This window comes from Coptis chinensis, chromosome 8, assembly GCF_015680905.1.
Source record: "Coptis chinensis isolate HL-2020 chromosome 8, ASM1568090v1, whole genome shotgun sequence".
NCBI classification, from domain to species: domain Eukaryota; kingdom Viridiplantae; phylum Streptophyta; class Magnoliopsida; order Ranunculales; family Ranunculaceae; genus Coptis; species Coptis chinensis.
Window position 1 is genome coordinate 1,114,323 of NC_141463.1, and position 27,015 is coordinate 1,141,337.

The 27,015-nt window shown below is 35.6% G+C and overlaps 3 protein-coding genes and 1 long non-coding RNA gene across 5 annotated transcripts; 1 reads left to right on the forward strand and 3 right to left on the reverse strand.

Moving 5' to 3' along the window:
- Positions 1–357: 357 nt before the first annotated feature.
- On the reverse strand, positions 358–11,685 carry LOC147479198 (DEAD/DEAH box RNA helicase family protein). 2 transcript variants are annotated; one of them, XM_086577217.1, is made up of 17 exons: positions 11,597–11,685; positions 11,345–11,409; positions 10,820–10,955; positions 9,625–10,221; positions 9,415–9,527; positions 7,755–7,989; positions 7,318–7,481; positions 6,476–6,557; positions 6,154–6,243; positions 5,413–5,646; positions 5,103–5,174; positions 4,718–4,867; positions 4,500–4,643; positions 3,461–3,619; positions 2,469–2,552; positions 916–1,488; positions 358–761 (listed from the first exon to the last, which is right to left on the reverse strand). In XM_086577217.1, exons 1-17 carry the CDS (start codon positions 11,633–11,635, stop codon positions 669–671), a joined length of 3,030 nt encoding a protein of 1,009 aa, XP_086433343.1. In that variant the 5' UTR covers positions 11,636–11,685; the 3' UTR covers positions 358–668. The 2 variants fall into 2 exon arrangements, with proteins under 2 accessions (XP_086433343.1, XP_086433344.1); XM_086577218.1 differs by having other exon boundaries at positions 11,345–11,424; positions 11,597–11,633.
- Positions 11,686–15,208: 3,523 nt separating this feature from the next.
- LOC147479199 (uncharacterized) lies at positions 15,209–17,217 on the reverse strand. Its single transcript, XR_015203904.1, has 2 exons — positions 17,081–17,217; positions 15,209–15,765 (listed from the first exon to the last, which is right to left on the reverse strand). It is a non-coding gene; the product is annotated as an uncharacterized LOC147479199 (long non-coding RNA).
- LOC147479200 (homeobox-leucine zipper protein HOX3-like) lies at positions 15,886–18,524 on the forward strand. The gene is made up of 4 exons (XM_086576157.1): positions 15,886–16,800; positions 16,999–17,207; positions 17,300–17,379; positions 18,072–18,524. The coding sequence occupies exons 1-4, from the start codon at positions 16,728–16,730 to the stop codon at positions 18,370–18,372; spliced, it is 663 nt and encodes a 220-aa protein (XP_086432283.1). The 5' UTR covers positions 15,886–16,727; the 3' UTR covers positions 18,373–18,524.
- Positions 18,525–19,017: 493 nt separating this feature from the next.
- On the reverse strand, positions 19,018–25,799 carry LOC147479201 (proteasome subunit alpha type-5). The gene is made up of 9 exons (XM_086576156.1): positions 25,654–25,799; positions 25,498–25,579; positions 25,334–25,414; positions 22,110–22,223; positions 21,921–22,022; positions 21,640–21,698; positions 20,226–20,328; positions 19,499–19,564; positions 19,018–19,370 (listed from the first exon to the last, which is right to left on the reverse strand). Exons 1-9 carry the CDS (start codon positions 25,665–25,667, stop codon positions 19,278–19,280), a joined length of 714 nt encoding a protein of 237 aa, XP_086432282.1. The 5' UTR covers positions 25,668–25,799; the 3' UTR covers positions 19,018–19,277.
- Positions 25,800–27,015: the final 1,216 nt, after the last annotated feature.

A 27,015-nucleotide genomic window follows, 5' to 3' on the forward strand; every position in this document is an offset into this window, starting at 1 on the left:
CAGGAACAGAACATGGGAGAGATAGCAACCCAGAAGAAGTAGAATGCAGAGGAGTGCTCCAAGGCATCAAATGGAGCTTAAAGGTTAACATACAGAACTTGGAAGTAGAAACTAACTCCCAAATTGTCAACACCTTTTTGGAGAAGAAGAATGCTAACATATTATGGTCTTCTCAACTACTACTTTTGGATGCTTTCGAACTATTATCTACTGTGGATAGCTACTGTACAAAATGGGTGAACAGAACTGGAAATAAAGTTGCATACATGCTTGCAGTGCATGCTAGATCTAATTCTGTTTTCACAGAATGGGTTGAAAACCCGCCACCATGGCTATGGAACATTCTGAACAGTGATAGATTTTTTGTAATCTTTGGATTATAATATATATATATAATATCTGATGATTAACAAAAAAAAAAAAAAAAACAAACCAAACAAGACTTCTACTCTAAAAACTCAGTCCGCCCGACCTCCTTGGAACAAAACAAAGCATGCGGGAATAGTGGATGAAAGCTAATATTTCCCTTTGGATATTGATTTCCAAAATTACAGCTCTAAAAAAAATTTACAACGGAGGTAGGACACATATCAGACACTCCATTTACCTTAATATTTCAACCAAGACTTTCATGTATATCACGCCTCCTCCTGAACTTTTCCACAAGCTCAGTCACCCAGAAGACAAAGGGGCTGGCGCATGCTAAGTTCAGCCTTGAGCTTTGGGAAGCGCTGAAGATCATGAGAAGTGCCCAAAATTTTCTACATATTGGAGAAAACAGCTTTATAAGTAAAATGATTCTATGAAGAACCGAACAACAAAATTCGTAGCTCAGACGTGTAATAGGCATGCATATATACGAAAACATGATGCATGTATTTCAAATTATAAGGTTCAGTTAAGAATAACACATACCAATGCAGCACGATGTGCTTCTTCTAGCATATTGCCATCAATCTCCAATCTCGCTATAGGAAACTCTGGAATATGTCCAGATTGTTTCTTACCAAGCAAATCACCTGGTCCACGAAGAAGAAGATCCAACTTTGCAAGATAGAAACCATCAGATGACTTCTCCAGCACCTTCAATCGATTTAGACCACTGGCACTAGATGCGAGAAAGACACATTTGGACTTCTTAACTCCACGTCCCACTCGTCCTCTCAGTTGGTGTAGTTGAGCAATTCCAAATCTCTCAGCATTCATAACAACCATCATTGACGCATCAGGAATATCGACACCAATCTCAACCACTTGAGTTGAGAGCAGAATATTTGTTTCACCCGACCTAAACCGTCGCAAAGCCTCGTCCTTCTCATCACTCTTCATCCTTCCATGTAACAACCCACACTGATAGCCGTCAAACGTTTCCGATATGGTTTCTAGATCCGAAGAAGCAGCACGAAGCTGAGGTAGCTGCTCGGATGCTTCTATGATTGGATATACAATATAAACTTTTCCTCCGGATATTAATTCTTCCCGCATCATCTGTCGCACAGGAGACCCGTAGCAATATTGCATCAGATACAAAGAAAACAATGCCTTTTTTTTTGTACGAATGCAAAAGGCCTCCATTGGAAAACAAACAAAGACTAGCATGCTGTTCTAACTATTCACTAGCAAATAAAACCAAGACAGTTTCTTTCCATACTGGCTCTGAGAGTGTAGCTGAATCAGAATTAATTGGCACATTGAAATGAACAAAGACTAGTCCATATACATTTGTTAGGTTTTACAAAATAGTAGCTGTTTATGTTTGTGACAAGTATACCAAGCCTGTGGAGAACATTTTTGCCTGGTAACATATAGATCAAAAAGATCAAAATAAACAAATAGGGTGATATATATCCATCCACATACAAAGTGTCATCCACTTCCCTTCCCTACCAAATCTCTCTGAGTTCTAGCACATGAGTGAAGGGATTGAAGCAATGTAATAAAAAAGCCTCTTAGCTTCAAGGTGCTCCGTCATTGTGATGCTTGGGGCGAGCCTCAGAGGCGCTCGAAGCTTAAGCCTCAATAGCATGGAAAACTTAATTTTACTGCATTTCTTTATTTGAAATTGACCAATTTCTCATAAAAAATAAGGTTACTCTGTCCGTTGATTGAAGGTAGTTGTGAGGAGAAAAGTAAGAGCAGATTCTGGAAAGTAGAGAGGTATGAATTATGTCTCTTACTTTTTTAAAATTTTAAGATGCATTTAATTATTACTTCTAATTATTAGCACCCAGTAGAATGGTTCTCTTTCCTGTTTTAGTATATTCTCATTCTCGAAGTCCCATAAAAGAGTGCCTGATCACATTTGGCTATGCACTTAGAGAGTTGGAGGGAGAAAAATAACTATATGGCAAACCCCATTCATACATAAGCATGCAACTAAAACTGAACCACAAAGAAACACTTTTACAACCAAAAAGAAAACCCAGTAATACGACATCTAGTAAATTTGAGCGGACATGGAAGGTCACCTGATACACACTTTCATTACCAGCATGGGTTCCTTCAAAGATATATGTCTCTACTGGTATTCTCCCGGGAGGTAAATCAGTTATCTGTCGCAAAATAAACCGAAAATAGGGGTTATGTTAATGATATATATAAGCAAGCTTTAAATGAACTGAAACAAACCTTTTAACATTGTACTTAAAAAGTTTGTATGTTACATCAGAAGTTCGCTAAAAACCTCATCCAAGAAGAACTACTGAAATTTCTGACTTAAATATCTCCACATGTACAGTCAAGGAAATATTACCATTATTTGAATAAAATGGATCTCGTATTCATTCTAGTACTCAAAGGAGTAAAATCAATAATATAAGACGTTTCATCATTGTTATAGAATCAATTCTTAGGGAGATCAATAAACTCAAGGGGCACAGCACAGCAGTGTGAAATGAACCTAAGTACAGCAGTGTGAATCACTCATAACACCATTAATAAAGAGCTATTAAATAAGGATTAAGAAACTAAAACATGTGTTAGGTACTTGGGTCCAATAATTAAATGATCACTAATGGACGCAAAGTTAATCATAACTTGATAACTTTGCAACCAATACCTAAGGAAAATATTTGGTGTGATTATGCACTCTTCAAACCACCAACAACAACACCAGATTCCCCCAACATGTTACCTTCAAAAGTAGCTAATCAAGAAGTTTCTCTACAACAGTTTGATTCATGTCCAGCAGAGCCTAAAAAGCAAATCAAAGATCAAAGGAAATACTTCCCTCAAGTTCTACAATCGGCTTATGAGTATCGACATAGTCCGAAGAAGATTATTACTTCACGTTTACAAGATAGTATTCACACAACTAAAGAAGTGGGACGAGCAAACATGAACAATCTGCTATAAAGGTTCTAAAAGTTTCATTCTCAATAAACTAAATATGCACATTGATCACAAAAGTTGAGAAGAATAAAGTCTTAATATTTGAAAAATATGAGAGAAAGGGACATACTTGAGTGAGAGACATATCACCATATAAAGCCAAAGCAAGTGTCCTTGGGATGGGTGTTGCCGACATAGCAAGAACATGAGGGGCCATAAACACGTCATCTTTAAGGGATCCCTCTGTGCCCTCAGGATTCTTCCTCAAGCTAGTGATAGAAGAATATAACTGCAGTAGCAAGATAACATTAAAAACAATAATAAAAAAAACAATGATGGTCATAGAAAGACAATTATAAGAACCAATAAATATGTAAAATTGAAACCCTACAAATAAAACAGTGATGAAGGGAACAAATAAACTACTAAACATCAAGGTCGTTGTATGTCAGATGACATCTATCTAACAAAATAGGGAAGTGTGGGGCCCAAAAGGCCCCATCCAATGGTAGATAATCATTTTCACCAAAATATGACTTGGCAGATCCAAGTGTTTGAAAGGTTTGTGCAATTTTATTAAGTGCAATCAATACCATGAAATCTATTCAAAAATCAGCCAAAAGTCAACAATTGCGGCTGGGCTTATAAACTGTTGGGCTAGCCCATAAACCGTTGGGCCTCCAAATTTGACATGGTACTACACAATTGGCTGGCCCAATTGATGCTATGGATCAGCTATGGATCAATTGGGCTTATGGATAATGGGCAATTGGGTTGGCCTTGCGCCGCGACGTGTTGTTTCACGCTGAAGCGCGGCGACGCCACAGACGCCCCGAAGTTAATGTCGGGGTAAGCGCCCGCCGAGGTCTCATCTCGCGAGCGTGAGGCACGGGCATACCCTAGTAATTTATAAACTACTTTAGTCCACCAACATACTTGTAGTAGCAAAAACACTGTAAAAGACATAATTCCTAGAGTTCAACAAAATACAGAAAGAAGGCATGTATACATATGTTTTTATGCGGAAAAGACAGCAGTTCATATAAACACTACATAATTTGCAGACAAGGAGTAACAAATGACATGGCTTTACATAGAGTTGAATAAGTTAGCATGGTGAGTAATCCAGTGACTGTGACGATGATATACTAAACCAATGGAAGTATTACCTTACTGTTAAACTTCCCTCTCTGGATTACACCAAAGCGATGTTGTTCATCTATTACAGAAATCCGTAACGCTGAGAATTCTATTTTTTCTGCTATTAAGCTATGTGTTCCAATCACAAGAGAAATATCTCCATCTTGAAGACCCTGTCAACAAACATCCAATTGAGAATATCAATTTTTAATTGCAATTGACAAAGACCAAAACTGTGATAGCACACCTTACGAACAATGCGTGATTGTCTTGCTGGGGTTGAACCTGTTAACAGAGCAATAGAAGGTTTACATGGGTCCTCAATATTGTTTAGCAAATTGAGCAAATGTTCATAGTGCTGGACTGCAAGTAGTTCGGTGGGAACCATGAAAGCTGCCTACAGAAATACAACGTTAATCAATTCATTGGTTAGAAGGAAATAGCACCAAAATATGGAAAAAGTGTGAATCACAGAAATTTTCTTAATGTGGCATCACCAATTTGAGGAATGAAATTCAAACAAGACTCATTAACACAAATTACTACCTTAAGGATCAATCCGAGAAAATAATGATTCACCAGGTCTTGACATGTAAAGAAACTAAGACAAAAATAGCATCTACGTCGCCAACCTGATAGCCCAAGCCAATAACCTCCATACAAGCCAAAAAAGCAACAACAGTTTTTCCACATCCAACGTCACCCTGAAAATATTCAATATAATTAAAAAAAGTTCAAGTTAATATCCCATTGATCTAATAATTTTAGTACCGTTTCCCTGTGAAAAAGATTATTATATTATTATGAGAAGTTCTCTCATGGAAGTACACGATATATTTCTTATTTTATTAACATTTTTAACTTTATTATCGGACTTTTCAAAAAATGTATTATTAACATTTACTTCCACGTAGTTAACATATTGCAGAAAATATAAAGTACCTGTAGAAGTCGATACATAGGCACAGGCTGCTTTAGGTCCCAAATAATTTCTGAAACTGCTTTTAGCTGACTTGAAGTAAGGGAATAAGGAAGAACTTTTAACAATTTATGGGTTAGCGCGCACCAATCCTCAATTAGAGCACCATTTAGATTGCTATTTCTATAACTGTCCAACAAGCCTTCTCTTTCTACCCGGTTACCAAGAGATTCAAGCATTTGAAACAATCTCCCCAACTAAAACCAAATGTAAATTAGATAAGTCATGTAAAAGTGCAAAGCTCATCAACAACAGAAAAAACTTAACAAACTCCATTGACAGTTTGGATGGATATAACCCTAAAACTGTAACAGATATAAGGTCTTAAGGAAGAGAATTGAGTATGAGTCTGTTTCTGTTTCTGAAACATGTCAGGACTTGATTTGTTCCCCCCCTCCCCCCCCCCCCCCAAATCCAACAAAAGACAAAGATCATTTAAATAAAACAAAGACAAATAGAAAGATCATTTAAGAAGTTCCCAAGAAAACTGACAAAATACGGCTAACCAATCTACTTTCTAGTGATAATGGGGTACTTAGTTTATCCCATATATGTGGACAAATAATTAATTAGTATTCATGCATCTATGTAAAAGTACACCATCCCATATAGTTATATAGTTTTGGTTATTAGATATCAGTTTTGGCAGACACAACTCACCAACTAATTCAAAAGGAGATTTAGCCTTGCATAGTTAGTAATACCTGTAGGTAGAAAAATTCATCAAACAACAGCCTTTTGCGAGCTAAATCGGCCTCACCTAAGTTCTTTGGGTGGTGGATTACCATATATGCCTGCATTCACAATTGAAAACAAATAAATATCTCAACTCCTTTTCACTACAGCTCTTATATTTCAGATCTTTTTTTTTTTTTTTACTAGACTGTTTATAACTTCAGCCTTTGAGGTAGAGTAAACCATAAATGGAATGACTACATTCTCAGATATATAATACACACTTATGCTAAATATAATCAAAAGGCCTTAGGAGAATAAAGCATACGATAACATCTGAAGTGAACTTACATCATGAAGACTTAAAAGGTCAAATTCCTCACGAATATCTTGAGGGACAGGATCGATATCTATTGACAGGACTTCTAAGGCTCTGAATGCAACAAACGAAGATTAAGATTAGAGGGGGGGACTAAAAAGAAGGTATTGACATTAACAAAAGTATACAACTATATATCATACATGTATATATACATAAACAGATGAGTATAATTGTATTGTTCTTAATGGAGAAGAAGTTGGAGAAAAAGAGAATACGGACCTTAATGGTTTTGGTTTTGACCTTATATCACTTCAATATATATATATATATATATATATGAAAATAAGGGTTTACAATATGAAACTGCCTAAAATATTCGGGTTGGGGGCGCTGCCCCCCAACCCCCAGTGAGCCTACCCGCACACAACTAAATTTGCATTATGGGGCCCAATCCGCCCCTCGGGAGATGTCCTCCTAGAACTCTAACAAGATGAGTGTTATAATTTGATTAGCAGTCGAGTGTAAGGTACATGCTTCTCTGTTCTAAATTTCTCATTGACTAGAAACTAAGAATTGATATGTACCATAGCCATAACAGCACAGATTGAATTTAAGGCAATAAAGTTATTCCAAAATGATCGACTTTCAAATTGCAAACTCAGAGTATAGCAAAGACCATACAAACCTCTCAACTAGATAATTATTACGAATATCCCGACATATTAACTTGAAACATTATAAGCAAACTCCAAGGCTAAGTAGCTAGTGTACAGTTTGTAGATTCATTATTCAAATCTACGGCGTGTTGGATATATGAACGAGGAAAACAGATGCTCCAACCAAAAAAAAGAATATGGCTGAAGGGACAGACCTTGAAATCATCGCTCTAAAAAAATCTGGTTTCACACCTCCTTTAGAGGGATATAGAGGGTATGGCCTCCTTTCTCTGTGAAGAGAGGATTCTTTCTCATCTTCAATCGCATCAACATTGTATTCCCTCATTTCATAATGATCTTCTTTACTCATTGCCTTGACCTGTATGCACAAAGTACTGTTAAGTGTGCACATGACAAAGATCAGGAGGAAATCGACATCTTTGTTTGTGTGAATGCGTCTGCGCCAGAGGGGGTCCAAATTCAACATTTTGATCTATTTTTAGGCCGGAAGGAATTACACATAAATTTTAATGAAGTTAGAAATACGAGAATAATCTGATTTGGTTATCCTTAAGAAAATCAGCTCGAATCAACTCTCAGTCTGACAAATTTGAAGAGCAGAATAAGATGTCAGTAGACAAATAAGACACACCTTACCACTAACACACACATAATCTCCCTCTTTATGCTTGGACTGGATGCTTTTGAGAAAATATGTATTTGTGAACCGAGCACCACGAAAGAACTTTTTCAGATGTAAATAAATTTTCTTCTTTGCCTCCGTAGCATATTGATCATTCTTACATTCTGAAGCTGCTAGGTCATTTGCAATATCACAAGCAACAACAACCTCAAGGAATGAAAAAGATGAACTAGCTCTGATTCCTCTGCAGAAACAAGGAACTATTGCACTATCCATAAAGACATCATTAAGAGCATTTAAGAATATAGCTTAGGCCTTTAAATGAAAATAGGAAGATATGTACACAAGATGGAAAGCCAATACCTGGGCCTACAACAATAATCGTGATACCCTGTGGATATAGCCCAAGGGGTATATGTTGGAAAGGGGCCTATCCCGTGAGTGGTGATGGCAGAGCCAAGGTTTAGTCCCACATAGGTTAGGAACTTGTCCTAGATATCTCTACCACTGACTAGTGTCGAAGCCTTCTCAAACATGAACTACAGTGTTTGTGCAAGTTAAGTGGTTAACAAATTATCTTCCAAATGCAGTTTTATAGAAAACTACACTAACATAGTCACACCATACATGCTAAACTTGCAGATAGTGCAAGGAATGTTCATGTGTGACCATCTTTTACGAGTGCAGACAGGGAATCTCGGTGTTTTAGATTAGTACTGCACTTTTCCAATTCAAACACCATGAATAGGCCTGCACCCTGCTTATCTACACTCTTACATGCATGAATATGACACCCAAGTGTTCATGTCAAAGTGGCAAAAGCATTTTGAAAAAGAGATGGGGGAGAGTGGGAGACTCATAAGCGAATATCAATTGACGCCAGAAACATCTACCATCTTCAGGGATTACCAAATAATATATCACAGCAACTGAGAATAAATTGACACTTTCCCAAATTTTAGTATTAATAAAGTACTGTTTATATCTATCATTCACAGATTCTATATCTGCTGTTTCTACTTTATATTTAGTATAAACAGAATATTACCTTTCCCTTTAAAGGGAAAGGCAAACAGAGGGTACAAATCACAAACAAATAACTCAAAGTATTTGTCCTTATGAGTTCTATTCGTAGACGCATAGTCGCAAACACGAAGGTGATTAAAGAATGATAGGATGAAAATACTTAAGTTGGACCCCAGTTATTCATATGTATCCCAAAGCTTTAACTAGTTCATGGAACATTGAGTTGTTTTGAGGTTGCACTACAGTTTTTACTCATAGCAATGATATTTTTTGAAATCAAAATTTGTTTCTTTGGGGGGGGGGAACTCTTCCTAGTAGGGGTGACCACACCCCGAAGATTTGGAAAAACTCCAATAGTAATTACCTATAAAAATATCCACACTATAAGGACTCGCACCCCCAATTTTTTTTCAAAAGTTTTGTTACTGCATCCCCTAGTTGTATAATACAAAACATTTAGCTCCGAATGACATAGTGTGACAAACAATAACAACAACAATAAGAATACAATATTGCAATCAATGCATATTTTTGTGATATCATCAGATATTGCCACACATGTACAACATCATGCATTTTAACATGCTCAGACAGTATCAATATGTATTAAACAACAATGCACAATCATAGATGACAAATTTACCTGGAGGATAAGATTCTTCCAAAAGATATCATATAGTTCCCATCAACAATCTCACCATGAGCATTTTGAAGATCAGCATATGTCCGAGGGAAATGGTGTAACAATTGGCGTAACTACATGGACAAAAAGATAAATGATATTTCAAGACCCATAAGAAATACCGTTGCATGAAAAGTATTTGATAGAAACATTAACTAGAGTTTAGCACACCGTATGAATGTCACATTTTTCAAGTTGACAACATTGTTTGCTGCTCATTCCAGGTATACTGCTGAGGGGTTTGTCAAGAATCAACTCGATACTAATTATTTTTTGTTCTGATTCAGAAGGCAAAGTGAAGGTCGGTTTCTCTGCAATATCATAAGAAACTGGCTTCCGTTCAGTTTGCAAAGGTACTGATTGAAGAGATATTGGCAGTACATCAGAACTCTTCTCCTCCAATAAGCATAAGTCCTCAACAACAGGAGAATCCAATTCCTTGAGTAAGGATGAGTCCACGGCAACAGGAAAGTCCAGTGAAGGCTCTGTCATTCTCTCCACATCAAACATTTCCCCACCTATAGAACTTGGGAGACAAATATGACAGTTTTGATCTATCATATGGTTTATCCCTTCTGATTTACATGCAAGCTCATCAAACAGTAAAATAGGGGAAGAACTACCCATGATGATAGATGAGAATCTTTCACAGGCCAGAGAGACTTCTAACTCATTCAGTATATCCTTAAAATTTGCACCAGACAGCTTCTGACCACTCTCATTCTCAACTAGATCTTGTACACTTTTATAACCCAGTAAAACTGACACCTAAAATGGAAAAGAGAAGGTAAGACCGTATGAAATGTTTTTATTAGAAATTAAGGAAAATTTCAGGGCTACTCCATCAAGATATAATAGCAATGTACTAAAGGTTCGCTTATGCAGATGATTAAGCATTTAGAAGTTTTTATGAATATAAGAAAATCTCAATTGCTTGAGGGGAGAATTTTTTTTTTATTGTTTTTTATTCGACTTTTAAACTGTTTCTATTATATGACACCTCTGTCATCCATATCATAAAATTATTTAACCTCAGTAAAACCATTATATCCAGTATATGTTTGTAAACATATATTTGCAATAAAACATAAGAGATTCATGTGCATTATACTGAATATCATATTCATACACTCTATTTCTAAAAAACCTAATTGAGATCCCATTGGGAACTTAAGAGACATCCATGGAAATATATCTGGGGTTGCGTTGGGATACTAGATTGATCTAGTAACAAGAGAAAAAGTTATTGTAAGATGTGTACTACGGACGTAAGAGTTCATTTCTATGAGAAGATGTATAAAGAGCAAGTGAAAGATATAAAGAGAGAAATTGAAAAATATAGTTATCAGTATATACATCATCATACCTTATTAAGCAACTTTGATCGATCTGATACGCTTGCTTTACCATAGCCATTTACTTCTTCCAACAACTTGTGAGCACAATTTTTATTTGATCGAGAACACAATTTCAAAAGCTTAGATTGAAGAAAAGTGCTAAACCTGCAAAATAATCATTAAAGGGATGAAACATCTTCTTTCTGGCTCAAGTTTACATTAGGCAAAAACAGAAATTCACGCATCCCATCCTCCAGTGCGACCAGTGGACGTATATAAATTCATCTTCTCTTAAAACCAGACCTTAATTCATTGTGTGAGTCGGTGGACAGGGAGTGACTTTCTGTGTCTCCACCACTTGACTAGACTTAGTTTCATCATGGACTGGTTTCCTATTATTTTGGCTCAAAGTGGACAAGGGCCATGACATAGCATAAAAATCCCAAGTCATCCCAAGGTATACTAACAATGTATTAAAAGTTAAAAGTGCAGCTGGAAGATTGAAGGGGTGGCCATTATTTAAAAATTCTAATTAACAAGTATAGTAATGTTACCTCATATTTCTACCAACAGCATTCAGGTAACCCTTTGCACTCTTCAAGTTCTTTTCATTGCAACACTGTAAAGATAATTACTTTTAAAAAAAAAACACATTTATATCAAATTATACAATTATTTGATGATTCTAGGTTGCCTATAATAAACTTTGATCTTGTATTGAAATAAAACATGCACTTTACAAAAAATATATACACATAAAATGGAAAAATTAAAGTTATAGGAAATGTAAATAAATAAGAGCATACCAAGTAATGAGAGTTCACACTTAAAGTTGCAAGTGCCATCAACAAATGACTGACTGAAGAGTTGAGAGTTAATAACGTTGGAATGTACTTGCACAGTTGCACGTCCTCAAAGGGGTGGCATGGAGCAACCCTGCTAAAAAACAAACGTAGCCGCCAATGGACCAGGAATGCCGCGAAATATATCTCGCATATGCCATGGGGCATTTTGACACATGCATGTACGTAAACACCATTCAAATAACTAAAGTGCCCATGCTTAATACACTATATTCAGATAAAACTATCAAAACTATCAAGACAAATATGTAAAAGAAAAATAACATTGTTTGTTATTAAGATATATTTCCAGTTACAATGATCAAACTAATTAACTAACAATGTTTCTCATATCAGTTTCTGCAAAATCAAACACAAAAGAAACAATGCAGATGGAAAGCTAGCCTAAAGAATCATTCAATCATCTAAGAAACAGTACTTGCATTAGTCAGCATGCACTTGAAAGAAACATAAAACTAATTCTTGATTGCTTCTTCATCTTCTTCTTTGTCGCCACCATTGCGGTAGTCTTGTTCTTAAAGAATTCAAAAATCTAAGAAACATCAGTTTCTTCAATGCACTTAAAGCCAAGCATAAGTAGTTCTTGGTTTAAAGCTTCTTCTTTAGCTTTCTTGATGCTGTCTTGTTTTTGAGCTATTTCTTCTTCTTCTTCTTCTTCTTTCTCATTAATCAGCTTCATAAGATCAAGACCAACAAATTCTTCTGGTGTTTGTGTAAAGAAAGAATCTTCATCATCATACATTACTTCATACTTGTCACAAAAATACGCCATGAATGACACTATTGCTGAACTACTAAACATCTTCTTTAGTTTTTTTCTCTTCGATCACTTTCTTGCTTGCTTTCTTTCAATGTATGTCTCTATTCTTATTAAGTTGATGAATGAATTTATAAGAAATCAAAATAGAAGTGTTCTTATAATAGAAGTTCATCAGTTCGGACGAAATAAGAAGTTTATATACGTATTGTAAGTGTTTTCTTGATCAGGTGCACCATGGAGATAGTTAAGCTAACTAAAACGCTATTGGACAACTAGATCAAATGGCTGATAACAAGGTAATGTGTGGGTCGGTGGGTTCAAAGAAAACCGTACGAAAATTTCGTGTGAGGAAGTTTCGTGTAAGAGTATTCCCAATGCAAGTGAATATAATGGGAATGTGAAAATATTTACCTCCAAATAGTTTAAAATTTTTTGCCTAATGTAAATGTGAATATGAAGGTGACTATTTTCCCAAGTCAAAACGAGGGTGTGCGTGAAACCTTAAACCGAGATAGTGGTTGAGTTGTGAACTTCATACGGAATGTTGGATTCCGTCTCATGTGTTTTTTTTTTTTTTTTTTTTTTTTTTTTGGTATGTTGGATTTCATATTGCATGTTTTCAACTTTTGTTCGGTTTTTTTTTTTTAACTTCAAACGGATATTTTTCATTCCGTACGGCGCGTTTTTTCAATTTTTATATTCAGACGGAATCCAACATCCCATCCGAGATTATTTTTCACATTTGCATTGGGTAGCTTCACCTTGCTTTTCACCAAAACGGTGTAAAAGAAGAGAAATACAGCCTACGTAGAGGTGAATAATAGTGGCTTACATTGGAAATGCTCTAAGAATAAATGGTTATCCAGTACCTTGTCTATCAAGAATATTTAGCCTTTTATTGGGTTGGGCTTGGTCAATGAAAAACTTTTTGAAAGTTGTTAGCTTCTGATTAGTCTATTAAGATAATCCAGCCTTTCTTGGATGGGACTTGGTAACGAAAAGGTCCAACTCAGGCCCATTCACAGTCTAAACCTGGTCCAATATTTTTCATCTTTCAATTTACATGGATATTTGGCAAGATTATCCAAAAAATAATAATAATAATATTTGGTTACAAAAAGAGTGCGCCGTATTAATCGAGGATTAAAGTTTTAACAACGAATCTCACTTCCAACGAGTAGATGGATGAGTCGTCTAGGGTAGGGCTGTCAATGGATCGGTTTGGATCGGGTTTTAGAAAATCCGAACTGATAAGAAAATTGGGAACCCGAAATTAAACCGAACCGATAATATTACTTTTAATTTGAAACCGAACCGAACCGATAAGATATATTACAAACCGAACCCAAACCGAAAACTATAAAATCAATTAAATTTTAAATTAAATTAATTAATTTTAACCACACAATTGATAAACATATACAAAATTAATCATAAATATTACTAAAATGCTATTTTATTGGTTCGGGTTTATATTGGTTCGGTAAAGGACAAATCTAAAACCAAACCAATATCTTATTAAGTTGATGAATGAATTTATAAGAAATCAAAATAGAAGTGTTCTTATAATAGAAGTTCATCAGTTCGGACGAAATAAGAAGTTTATAACTTTATATACGTACTTCGATCACTTGTAACTTTGTAAGTGTTTTCTTGATCAGGTGCACCATGGAGATAGTTAAGCTAACTGAAACGCTATTGGACAACTAGATCAAATGGCTGATAACAAGGTAATGTGTGGGTCGGTGGGTTCAAAGAAAACCGTACGAAAATTTCGTGTGAGGAAGTTTCGTGTAAGAGTATTCCCAATGCATGTGAATATAATGGGAATGTGAAAATATTTACCTCCAAATAGTTCAAAATTTTTGCCCAATGTAAATGTGATTATGAAGGTGACTATTTTCCCAAGTCAAAACGAGAGTGCGCGCGTGAAACCTTAAACCGAGATAGTGGTTGAATTGTGAACTTCATACGGAATATTAGATTCCGTCTCGTGTGTTTTTTTTTTTTTTTTTTTTTTTTGGATGGTATGTTGGATTTCGTATCGCGTGTTTTCGACTTTTGTTCGGTTTTTTTTTTTTAACTTCAAACGGGATGTTTCATTCCGTACGGCGCGTTTTTTCAATTTTTATATTCAGACGGAATCCAACATTCCATCCGAGATTATTTTTCACATTTGCATTGGGTAGTCTCACCTTGCTTTTCACCAAAACGGTATAAAAAAAGAAAAATACAGCCTACGTAGAGGTGAATAATAGTGGCTTGCATTGGAAATGCTCTAAGACTAAATGGTTGTCCAGTAGCTTGTCTATCAAGAATATTTAACCTTTTTATTGGGTTGGGCTTGGTCAATGAAGAACTTTTTGAAAGATGTTAGCTTCTGATTAGTCTATTAAGATAATCCAGCCTTTTTTGGATGGGGCTTGGTAAACGAAAAGGTCCAACTCAGGCCCATTCTTAGTCTAAACCTGGTCCAATATTTTTCATCTTTCAATTTACATGCATATTTGGCAAGATTATCCAAAAATAATAATAATAATAATATTTGGTTACAAAAAGAGTGCACCGTATTAACCGAGGATTAAAGTTTTAACAACGAATCTCACTTCCAACGAGTAGATGGATGAGTCGTCTAGGGTAGGGCTGTCAATGGATCGGTTTGGATCGGGTTTTAGAAAATTCGAATCCGAACTGATAAGAAAATTGGGAACCCGAAATCAAACCGAACCGATAATATTACGTTTAATCTGAAACCGAACCGAACCGATAAGATATATTACAAACCGAACCCAAACTGAAAACTATAAAATCAATTAAATTTTAAATTAAATTAATTAATTTTAACCACACAATTGATAAACATATACAAAATTAATCATAAATATTACTAAAATGCTATTTTATTGGTTCGGGTTTATATCGGTTTGGTAGAGGACAAATCTAAAACCAAACCAATATCTTATCGGTTCAATTCGGTTTTGGGTCGGTAGAAGACAAACTAAATTATCAAAACCCAAACCGTTTTTTATCGGTTTGGTTCGGATCGGTTATTGGGTTATCGAAACCCATTGACAGCCCTAGTACTCTAGGGTCTAGGGCACCACATGAGCCGATTGTTCAACCAAGGCGCAGATCAGATGGGCTTGGACATAATCGACATTCGCAGCGTCGTTTCAAGTTCAAGTCTTGTTGAGGTCGGACCTTACCCGTTGGTTAGGCTGGTGATTGCTGGTTGGACGAGATGAACACGAGTGCCTAGCATCTGTAGTATGGAGTATGGACCACTTAGCAGCACCACAATACATAATGTCGCATGTAGTCATTGCATGGCCGGCTCAACCCAATTTGAGGCCTAAGGGAAGCTCAAAATAGCCTTTGTTAAATAATAATAATAATAATAAAATTCTACAAAATAAAAGTTATTAACTGAAATAAAAAAGAAATACTTTTTTTTTAAGAATATTATAGAAAGAGACCTATTTGTTAAGAATATACTAGTTGTAAACCAAATATTTAAAAACAGTTCATAAAATTATGTTCACTTAAAAATCTTATTTTTAGTAATTTCTGTTTAATACCCATAATAAACTTTTATTAAACTTCCCGTTATAAACCCCGTCCTGCCAATTAGTGACAATACATATAGTGCTCCATCAATACTTAATGGTGTTACATTACTTGACTTGCGCACATGTAGTGCTCCGTCAATACTTAATAGTGTTACATTACTTGACTTGCGCACATCCATAGGAGTACTCTAGTTATAGACATAGTTCAATCAATCAGTTATTCGGTGCACTGTACACATTGGCACATGCACTGATGCACGCAAAATTGATCACAACTACCGTACCCCGTGCTCACAATCTTACCATAAGAAAGCGCTCAGTACTATTGGTCAATGCCTCTTAGCTTTGATATGATTAGACACAAGATTTTGTGTGATCAAAGAGCTCAGAAGAAACATAGAGAGTTCCAATCATTTCACCAGCCGACTGTTAAAACCGACAAGGCAACTAGGAAACGCCTAAAACAGGAAAACTTGCCGGCTACTATGCTACCACCATCTATTCTCGTGACACTCGTAATTATTAATCAGTGGTCATAAAAACCTTTTGACGTAATTATAGATAGCACAGTCAAATTACCCATAGTCCATAGGGAACATCACTCACACTACTGATGCATTGCTACACTTACTCTCTGTCCTTAGCTTCTTTCTTGATCCTCTCCAAGTCCAACCACTTATATTTACTATTCATCATCTCTTTTTCACATTCTTATTTTCTCTTCCTCAGTCTTTGCTAGTTTTTCATGGCAACTTCTTCTTTACAATTATCTATCTCTGTACCTGGAAGTACCACTACCTCACCCCTTCATTCTTCAGGTAGAAATGTATTGACATATGCATCTTATTTTCTTTTTATTATTACTATATCTTGTGTGTGTTTAATTATGTTAACTACTCTTTCATATATACGCTTTGTTACTTTTTGTGTTAAAGAGTGGCTTTTTTTTATTTTTTATGTATTCTTAACTCAACATTGCTTGGGGCCGCATCATGTTTTGTTTTTGGTGGTTTAAGGTGGTGCATGTGGTATGAGAGATTTTGACATAAATGAAGTACCTTCAACCATGGATATAGGAGATTGTCCAGAAGAAATTACCGGAAAGTACTGTGAGGAAGATAGTGGTGGTGATACTGGTGGTGGATCTCATAAGAAACTCCGCCTAACCAAGGAGCAGACTACTTTGTTAGAAGAAAGCTTTGGACAAAACCACACCTTGAATCTTGTGAGCATGCAACACCTCTCTAGCTCTCTCTAGCTCTCTTTTTTTCGCACGTTAATGTTCTCTTTGTGTGTGTGTCTTGCTTTCTTTTGCAGAAACAGAAAGATGCTTTAGCGTCTCAACTAGGTCTGAAACCACGCCAGGTCGAGGTTTGGTTTCAAAACCGTAGAGCAAGGTAATACTCATTAGTCATTTCTCAATTGCTAATGTACTAAAGATCCCTTCACTAGTTGATTAAATCTCAAAGATGGTGTATCTCGTAAGATACTTGAGATTCACGAAGATAATCATCGTGTAATACAATGTTTATTTGTTAGCTCCTAATCTCCTATAGGCCAGTTCAATTTCCGCCTAAAACTAAATATGAGATGGTTAACTCGGCCAATTACTGACCACCCCCAACAAAGGTACATTTTAAGCATTTTGTTTGTTGTGAAGGGTGCCAAATATTTGCAGGTGTTTTGGCATAATAATTTGTCGGATTATTAAGAAACATATTCCTTTTAACCAAAAAAAAGGAAAGAAACATATTGTATATGCCCCACGAAGTTTGGATATGGTTGTCTAACCCTTGGACAAGCGCAAGCAATGTCATACATTGCCATATCTAAATTGAATAACTTCTCTGTTGCATGGGTATGCCCTAATTTCTTTTGTACCGCGTACCTGTGTCCTGCAGACACGGACACCCGACACCCGGACACAAGCAAAACAGACTCTAATTCTCAGATCTCGCCGTGTCCAAATCATCATACCCGTGTCCAAACCAGACACTCTGTCCCGTACCCATACAACACAGAATAACTCTGTTCAGAAAAAAAAAAATAACTTAAAAAGTGATTAAAATTCTTAAGTTACGGAACGCAGGACAAAATTGAAGCAAACGGAGGTGGAATATGAGCACTTGAAGAGATGTTTTGGATCATTGACAGAAGAGAACAAAAGATTACAAAGAGAGGTGGAGCAATTACGGGCTTTGAGAGTAGGCCCGCAAAGAATGATATCTGCCAACAGTAACGAGCCTTTTCGCGCATCAATGCTTACAATGTGTCCGCGTTGTGAGCGTGTGACCAACAGCAGTGGAACCGACAAGGGACCCATCAGTACGAAATCATTGTCGTTGAAGGCCAATCCAGACAACGTTAGGCTGCTTGTTAGGCTATCATAATTGTATACATTTCATGCGGAATGTGTGATAAAGTTTCTGGTCTTTGCAGCCTTCACTTGTTTCACGTAGAAAAATGTACAGAAGAAATGTTGTAGGTCGAACTAAAAGTAACATTTGTTTTTGGAAAGATTTATTAGAGAAATGTCTGTTTACTTTACTTCTTGATTAACATTCATAGTTTCACAACACAGCATCTTGAAAATAATGACTCTAAAACAAGTTAGCAAACATGTAACATGCTTTCTTTTAAACGGACTATTCGTTAACAGATATTATATAGACATAGTGTCTGTCTTGAGCAGTTTATATAGTGTTTTGCACAGCTTATATAATGTCCTATATAAATTGTCCACGAACGAGTTAATAAGTGTAAATTTAAAAGCTGTTCAAGACACTATAAACTGCCCCATGATCATATCCATTTAAGAGAAAGCCTGAACATGTGTAAAAACTAATGGTAGTGAGGCATGCATGGGACCAACGCTTTAATATTGGTAGTGAGAGACAGATTTGACACGAACTCATCATGAACATGAAGGCATGCATGCATGCAACAACATCCGCAGAAAGACCAATACCCATGTATAACAATAACCTAAACACATGTATATCAGTAGATATCATGCCACAAAAGACCAATACCCATAGAAAAATCCTTCAGACAGTTTTTATATCCAAAGACCAAAATGCTCTAAGTTAAAAATCAAAGAACAGAATTCAAATTAAGACAGTAACCCAGCAAAATTACACCGCTGTAAACTAGGGAGAATAGAGATGAGGAATCATAGTAAGAACCCTTAAACCACAAATACTTGATTATCTTTCTCCAAACCACTAATAGAAGAGGTGTATTCATTGTGAAAAGAAGGTCGATAGGGCTATCCAGAGAAAACTCTGAATTTTCTTTATAGGCGAGCTATCACGGCCTCCACCTCCGCAGGAGAGTAAAGATGGTAGGTTGGAGCGACCTTAGCAATATCAACATTATTCGGAGTCACCTAAAAACAAAAGATACTGGTCATTAATTTATTGTGAACCCTCGAGGGATATCAAGAGAGGGAGGGAACAAGCTACATATACAGAAATGCATTTTTCGGACAAAGATTAACCTTTCATGAAGACTTACCTTCTCTTCCATTACTTGCTTCAAAATGGACAATGCTACTGTTTCAGCTTCTTCAAGCTTCATTTCCTGCACACCAGATCGTACTTACACTCTGCTGCCAAAATTTTAATAATATAGAAAAGCATAGGAGCACCATTCCTTGAGTTAAACGACAAAGAATGCCTTGGTCCACGAGGAACAATAGAACCACAAAAACCATGGTATTTTCAAATTTCAGGGAATAAAACCTATAGAACTCTAATTGGAATAATCCATTTCCAATTATAAGTGCACTTTCTATCGATAAAAACCTTGTATCATCCCAAAAACAAAATGCTCAATCAAGCATCTGAGTTTTCTCATCTCAATCAAATGTTGGGAAAGGATATTGGCTTGTCTTATCATCATTTATATCATCTCCCAACTACTAATCAAAAGATTTTAAAAACACCCTGCAATAGTCTAACTAAAGCTACTCAAATGTGCTACAGTAACTATGTATGACTTCATTTAGAGTACGAAAACAAAATTTTCACCAAAACCTAGCCAATAGTTGCAATAAAATTAGAGGAATCTATTATTTTCAGAAGCTATAATCTTGCTTGAATGCAAATCTATTACTTATGACGTAGGGCACGCCAGTGGCACGTTACCTGTTATCAGTGCCGGAAGGCACATGTCACCACTAATGATTAACAAAGGAAGATAATAAAAAAGAAAAGAACAAACACAAACAACATATAGCTACCTTGTTGTATTGCTCCTGCAGAGAGCTGTCCGCCCCTTCAGAACCTGACCCAATGGCTTTTGCATTGCATTGCCAAAACGTACCAGATGGATCTGTATAATACCTGTGTGTCACAAATCGCTATCTTAAGTCCCCCAGTTCAAACATTTTTATGGTGGAAATTGTTAAGAAACACCATCTTAATCAAGCAATAACAAAGTCCCCAGATACGAGCTTTGTTTTAGAATGGAAGAGTTGAACGATGAGGAAAGATAAGTCCACAAATGCATGAAAGCAGCGTTTTTTTTTCCACTCCTAAAAAAGGCTACGACATGGTTTCCTTTCTCTTATATTGTTTTCACATCTACACGAACCTACAAGCAGCTTAAAGACAAATTGACAATTGGCTCATGCAGATCATAAAAAACAAATGTCACCATCAGTATCAGTGATCCAGATTGAAGGCTGGTTATGGGTGAGGATGTAGGAAAAGAATCCCATATACAAGTTAGCAGAAGTTGCATGAATGCAAGTAGGCAGATCCAGATAGTTACAGTAAAGCACATATGAAAGCCAATATGGCAGACAAAGATTTCATTGATTAAAAAATTGCAGTGGAAAAAAGATGTTTATAGGTTTAGAACGCTCCTCATTGCAACAAGGTTTTGATTTTGGCCAATCTCACTTATGTTAAACTTTTCATACTTGAATTCTATTGAATTAAAACTGGATTGTATTGCCTACTGTCATTCCTTACTAAGGGAGCAAGAGAGGGAACGGCACCTGATGAGTAAGTTAAGGAGTCTTCCTACTACTCATACAGATGTCAATCCAACCCTTATTTTTCCATTTTGCTTCGTTTCTATTTTCTTTTGAACCAGTGGAATCAGATTTCCAGCTTGGCAACGGTGGACATTTGAATGTGCTTCTAAAATTTTCTGAGGGCATTTGAATGTGCTTCTAAAATTTTCAGAGGAAAAAGAGAAGGATATAATCGATTGGAATTAGGACTTGAATTCATTACTTCCATTTTTCAGTTTCTATTTTGAAGTGAATATCTCTTAAGTTGTAGAGACTTGTAATGGTAAAGGAATAAGAAAGCACACTAATGAGAGGACTTGACTAAAAATATGGAATGCCGGCCACTTTTCTTCCAAAGTTGCTTTACTAAGAGTCTGCACACCTTACTCTCGTTTTGTTTTATATTAGGGAAATGTTATCTTCGGAAAGATTACATTACTTCAATCGTTTTCTATCTTTTTTCTGCCTCTTGCAGTCTTGCTTGTTACTCTTTAGTTTGCGGCTCCTGCCTTTTCATTTTTCCTTTTTAAATTTAGTGAACTAAAATGCAGAACAAGAAAGCATTCAAGTTCAGAAAACAGAAAACCACACACACACAGACACACATTATAACCTCAAAAAAACAAAAACTTACAGGCTTGGCCCATTTTCGTCGTGGCCAGCAATCAGAAGAGAGACTCCAAAAGGTCGAGACTGCATAGAACAGAAAGCTTACACATGAGAAAGGCTTACAAGCAAATAAATAATTTTCAGCTGGGTGTGGTTTGAGATGATGATACAAATAATCTTCAGCTGATCATTAATAGTGGTATTGACAACTACTATTTCTGAAACACAAAATATGTTCATGTACTAATGATGGTATGACAAAAGAAACTGTTAGAAATTAAAACTAAGATGAGAAAAGGTTCTAACCATGGATTCTTCCTCGCCTTCACCAAATCGCAGAGCAAGATCACATATAGCTTGTGCAGTTGAATCAACAGTCATTGGTTCACCATATGAGAACCTGTGATTCTGATAAAGGTAAAATTTCAGAGTAAGTAACTGGAGGATGTACTCCGCGTAGGAGAAGTATAAACAATTAAGTGAGACTCGTGATACCTGAGTTTCAACTCGTGCATGTTCAACAAGTGTACGAGCATCAGCAATCAACCCACTCATTGCACATCCTACGTGATCATCGATTTCCATGATTTTCTCCACACTGCTGGGCTCCTGAGATAGAGCAAAACATGGATATAGGGCTTCAACTAAAATTGTAACTCCACTAGGTTAAAAATATCAGTGCAGCTATGGCTTATTTATCCATGACTCCAACTATTAGACACGAATTTAGCAGTATATTAGACCTATATATTTTATATATCCACCCTGTAGAGCACTTACCACATACTAAGCATACAGTGATATTCTGTGCTATGTACGAAAGATGGGGAGATGGTATGTTCATTTAAAAAAGGAGATGTGTAACCTGGTGTGTGGTGTACATTGTGAAGCTACCATGCAACATAACAAAAAAGTGTTTGGTGTTGCTAGAAGACGGTCAGTCAGACTCATATATTATCTTGGTTACTCATATTCATCATACGATATTATCATGCTCATAACTTTTACTATCATGTGATGAGCAAGAGTAGCCAAGCTATTTCAAAATTGGTATGAAGCCTAGCATGTAAGAGAAATATGTTACTGAGAAGTGAGTACAAGCCACAATTGACATGTGTCTTCTTACAGTTATATAACTGCTCGTGTTTGGGATACAAGAGCATCAGGATTGAACATGAACATTTCACATATAAGTAACGTGATTTCATTTACTATGTGGGTATTACCATCTTAATTTTATATCACTTCCACTTACTGTTTGGTGGTTCACTACGGATGTTAATCCTATTTTATAACTAAGGCATACTGCACACATGCTTGTATAATGTACACTGCTGGATTAGTCCATTCTGTTGCACTCTGTTAAGAAGTTTAAATCGTATCTTAGATTTATAACAATATGGTGACAGAATCACATCTAAAGAAGATTTATAATCTTAGGTATCTTATAACAACCAAACGTAGATACACCTACACGTTATTTTGCAATGACATAACAATGTTATCAACTTATTACTACGCCCAACAACTTATTTTCATTGGTTTTGCTTTCCACATTTTTCAAAACAAAATTCTCACAAGACCATTGTCAGTTCAATTGTCTATAGATACGGTGAGTCACTCTTCTTCTTTCTCTATTTCATTGGTTGTGCTCACTCTTCTTTAATTGTGGGATTGGATTCTCAATTGTTTCCTATCTTATACATTCTTTACTTTTGGTTATATCAATTGCGCAAAAAACCTATGACGATCCACCTCTTAAAATATTGGCAGTATCAATTGTTTTGCGAATTGGTAAATACTACTGTTCTTTCTCTCTTACCATCTAAATTACAATTTTTATGGCAGTTAAATTGTTTTGGTGTTTTCCGAACTTCTAATCATTGCATTTAAATTGTTTGATAAGAAGGCCCATAAACGACTTCTTCTTTTATCTATTTCACACTTTGCTTCACTCTGGTTCCAGTGTTAACAATTGACAATAGTTGCAAGTCTATCGTAAACAGGTCTTTAATGCCAACATGGACACAAGGAATCATCATAGCGTCTCTGAAATTGATGCTACTCAGCAGCCATGGAAAATGGTCGGCAGATTGTCAAGAGTTTGGAAATTTTTTGACTACCACAATACCCTCCCAGTAAAAATATATAAATATAGGAAACAGGAATAGAAAGAGCCATGGCTTCCACTAGGTTTGCTTTCCAGGTATCAACAGTTCACAAAGCATCTTTCTCTCCCACGCTTGATTATCTAAGGACTTCTCTACCTTCTGTCTTGAAGGTAAATATCTTTTCTTTTATTTATGTATTTTGTACTTAAAATCTTTGTATATAATGTCTCTAGATAGAAGACACTGCTAAATGATACCATGGCACTCTTATAACATTGCACTATTACAGTAGTTTACACTAAACATTGACGCACCCACGCGGTACGTCACCTGTTTGGAAGTACTTCGTTATTCGGTATAATAGAAGGAATGCATGACACGTTTTCGAGGAAAAACTTGAGAAAAAAAAAGGGCTAGATAAGAAGAAATTGTTGGGAACAGGCATACTGATATGTTTTAGTTCTTATAAGTCTTTTCCAGAAAGAGGTGCTGCATGTGCCCATTGGACTCGATGTTTCCAAAACCATTAAGGATACTTCTAGGCAGCTGTTAAGTGCTTTCGTGGATTCAGTGTTAAGTAATTCTTGATGGAGAGTTGCAAATAGGCATGTTTAAATGTTATATTAATCATGTATATGTTTCATTTCTTAAACATATGTTGTTGGCATACTACTCTCAGTGTCAGAAATAGATAAAGGAGACAGAAGCATTTCCTAAAAAAATAGATATTTTTCTACAAGATGAAAGGTATAAAAAAATGTATAAAGTGAAATGTAGGTGTGTGTGGAAGAAAACTCTGTTAGTTTAGTAACTTTCTCATTAATTTTCAGGTACGATTACTCAATTTTTAATTTCAATATAAGAATGATGATATCATTTCCAGTGTTTTAGGTTTCACTGCCATAAGATTAATATAACTTATGTTGATTTTGACTACTATAATTTTTTCAATAGAGTAGCTTATAATTTATTAACATTTAGCAATGGTAAATCACTTTGTTTACTGACTTTTTTTTCTTACGATGTGTTCTGTTGAAGCAACTGTTATATATGCATATATAAAGCATACTCGAAATGCTCGATTATTAAGGGGCTGTTAGATTGCAGTATATACATTAAATACACTGAAGTATAATGTCCAAGCAAAACTTGGTTTTTTTCTAAAAGAACTGCAACTGGATTATGGACCAACCACTCTTTGAGAGGACTACATGGACATCAAGCGGATTATGGTAACACACAAAACATTATTAGATTCTATGTATTTTTAAGTGAGCTTAGCACAAATGAAAGGTACAATTTGATTAGAGCTGGCCATCTGTATCAACAGTACGCTCTGTTGCATGGGTACGCCCTAATTTCCTCTGTATCGCGTACCCGTGTCCGTACGGACACGGACACCTGGACACAAGCAAAACACCCTAATTCTCAGATCTCGCCGTGTCCAAATCGTCATACCCATGTCCAAACCAGACACTCCGTCCCGTACCCATGCAACACATACAGTACGTAATGAGTGTCTACACATAAACACATATATTGAAGATGTAATTTTAAATTGTAGGTGGGCAATGCCCCCAATAAGTAAGGATAAAAAATTATAATTACCAGCAATGGGGAAGTAATACGCTTTTCGACAGCAAGCACAACACCTTCTTTAGTTTTCAAACCAATTGCAGTTGAACCCAACTATATAACAAAATAGAGACATAAAAATCAAATTTTGAAACAACCCCATTACTTTTAAAAAAATAAAAATAAAATATACATACCTTAATTGCTTCAATAGCATATTCAACTTGAAACAACCTTCCTTCTGGTGAGAAAGTGTTGACCCCTCTATCATATTCAGTCCTGCAAACACAAAAAAACATGAAATTAGTTAAAAAGAATCAAACTTTAATATTTTTTGGGAGTAATAGTAGTACCTGGTTAGAAACATTTTGGAGATCGATTGAACTGATGAGTAAAGGTCTGTTTTCTTGCACAGAAATTTATTAGACTTCACTTGTTGGTTTTCAACTTATGATTCAAGTAAACACGGATTTTGAAACTGGCAAAAGCCCAAAACTAGACTACTAACCCAGGCCCAATTGAACAAAAACCAGACTAACCAATTAAGAGGTCCAATTATATTAACGTAGATATGTAATGCAGTGTTTTATTAAAAAAATTTATCAAAAATACTATTTTTTTCAAATTTTAAAATAGTGCATGATTTTTTCTCTTATCTTTTATGTCTTTGCCGCCATTAAGCCTCTTCATTCACTCCCTCTTAATTTTTACATCAATAATTGATATAATAAGTAAACAACATGTATGATAACTTCAAAATAAAAAATTATGTATGGAGTTTGTATAGAAATTTTAAAGCAACATTATAATTTGGATAAATACTTTTAATAAGAGTGTTTATTGGTTTGATAAGATGAAGAGAAGAAAATGATAATGACGAAGTGAATAAGAGGATCGACTTAGAGAGAAAGAAGATAATGGACATAGAGATGATAATATTTGAGTGAGTTGTTTTCTATTATTAAACAAATTCTAACACTTTTAATTAAAGCCAAATATGATCAAAACACTAAGTGGTGAAACAAAAAAAATAGAGATGAAAACGATAAAATGAATAAAAAAAGCGATAATCTTTTTTATAATAGGGAATTATTTTTATTATAACGAGAATTCTTTTCTATTAAAACAAATTCTAGCATTCTAATTAAACCTCTTCTCATTAAAATGGTGATCTAGAGAATGATGATACTATACCTTTCGGTTGCCTACGTGCCCAAATTATTGATGGGATCAAGTCTCAATAACGTAATTATTTATGAAAAATAGTTTTGTATTTATATGTGTAGAGTAAAGACTTCTTGTAACTCAAGTAATTGTAATTGAATATGACTCTTAGTTGATGATTATATATTTGCTAAGAAACAAATCTGAACATAAATTAATATACGTAAGTGGTAAGTCGTGTGGTTAGGGTTCAGCCCTAAGCACATGAGTTAATAGGCATGTACATCAATCTATGATATTGCACATTGGGCCTTAGCCCTATCGATTAAGTGAATAAAGTGGAAATCCCTACCAATGGATGTTTGCCACGTAGGTGGGGATCGAAACACCTCCCCCTATTTGGCATGCGAACGAAATTCATATGGCAAAGAAGATAAAAGAAAATTAATGAGGAAAAGTAATGAGAAAATAATAAGCGGAATGAATAACCAGAGAGTGTGTGAATTTAAACGAATAATTATATGTGAAAAATGTAATTTTGATAAATATGT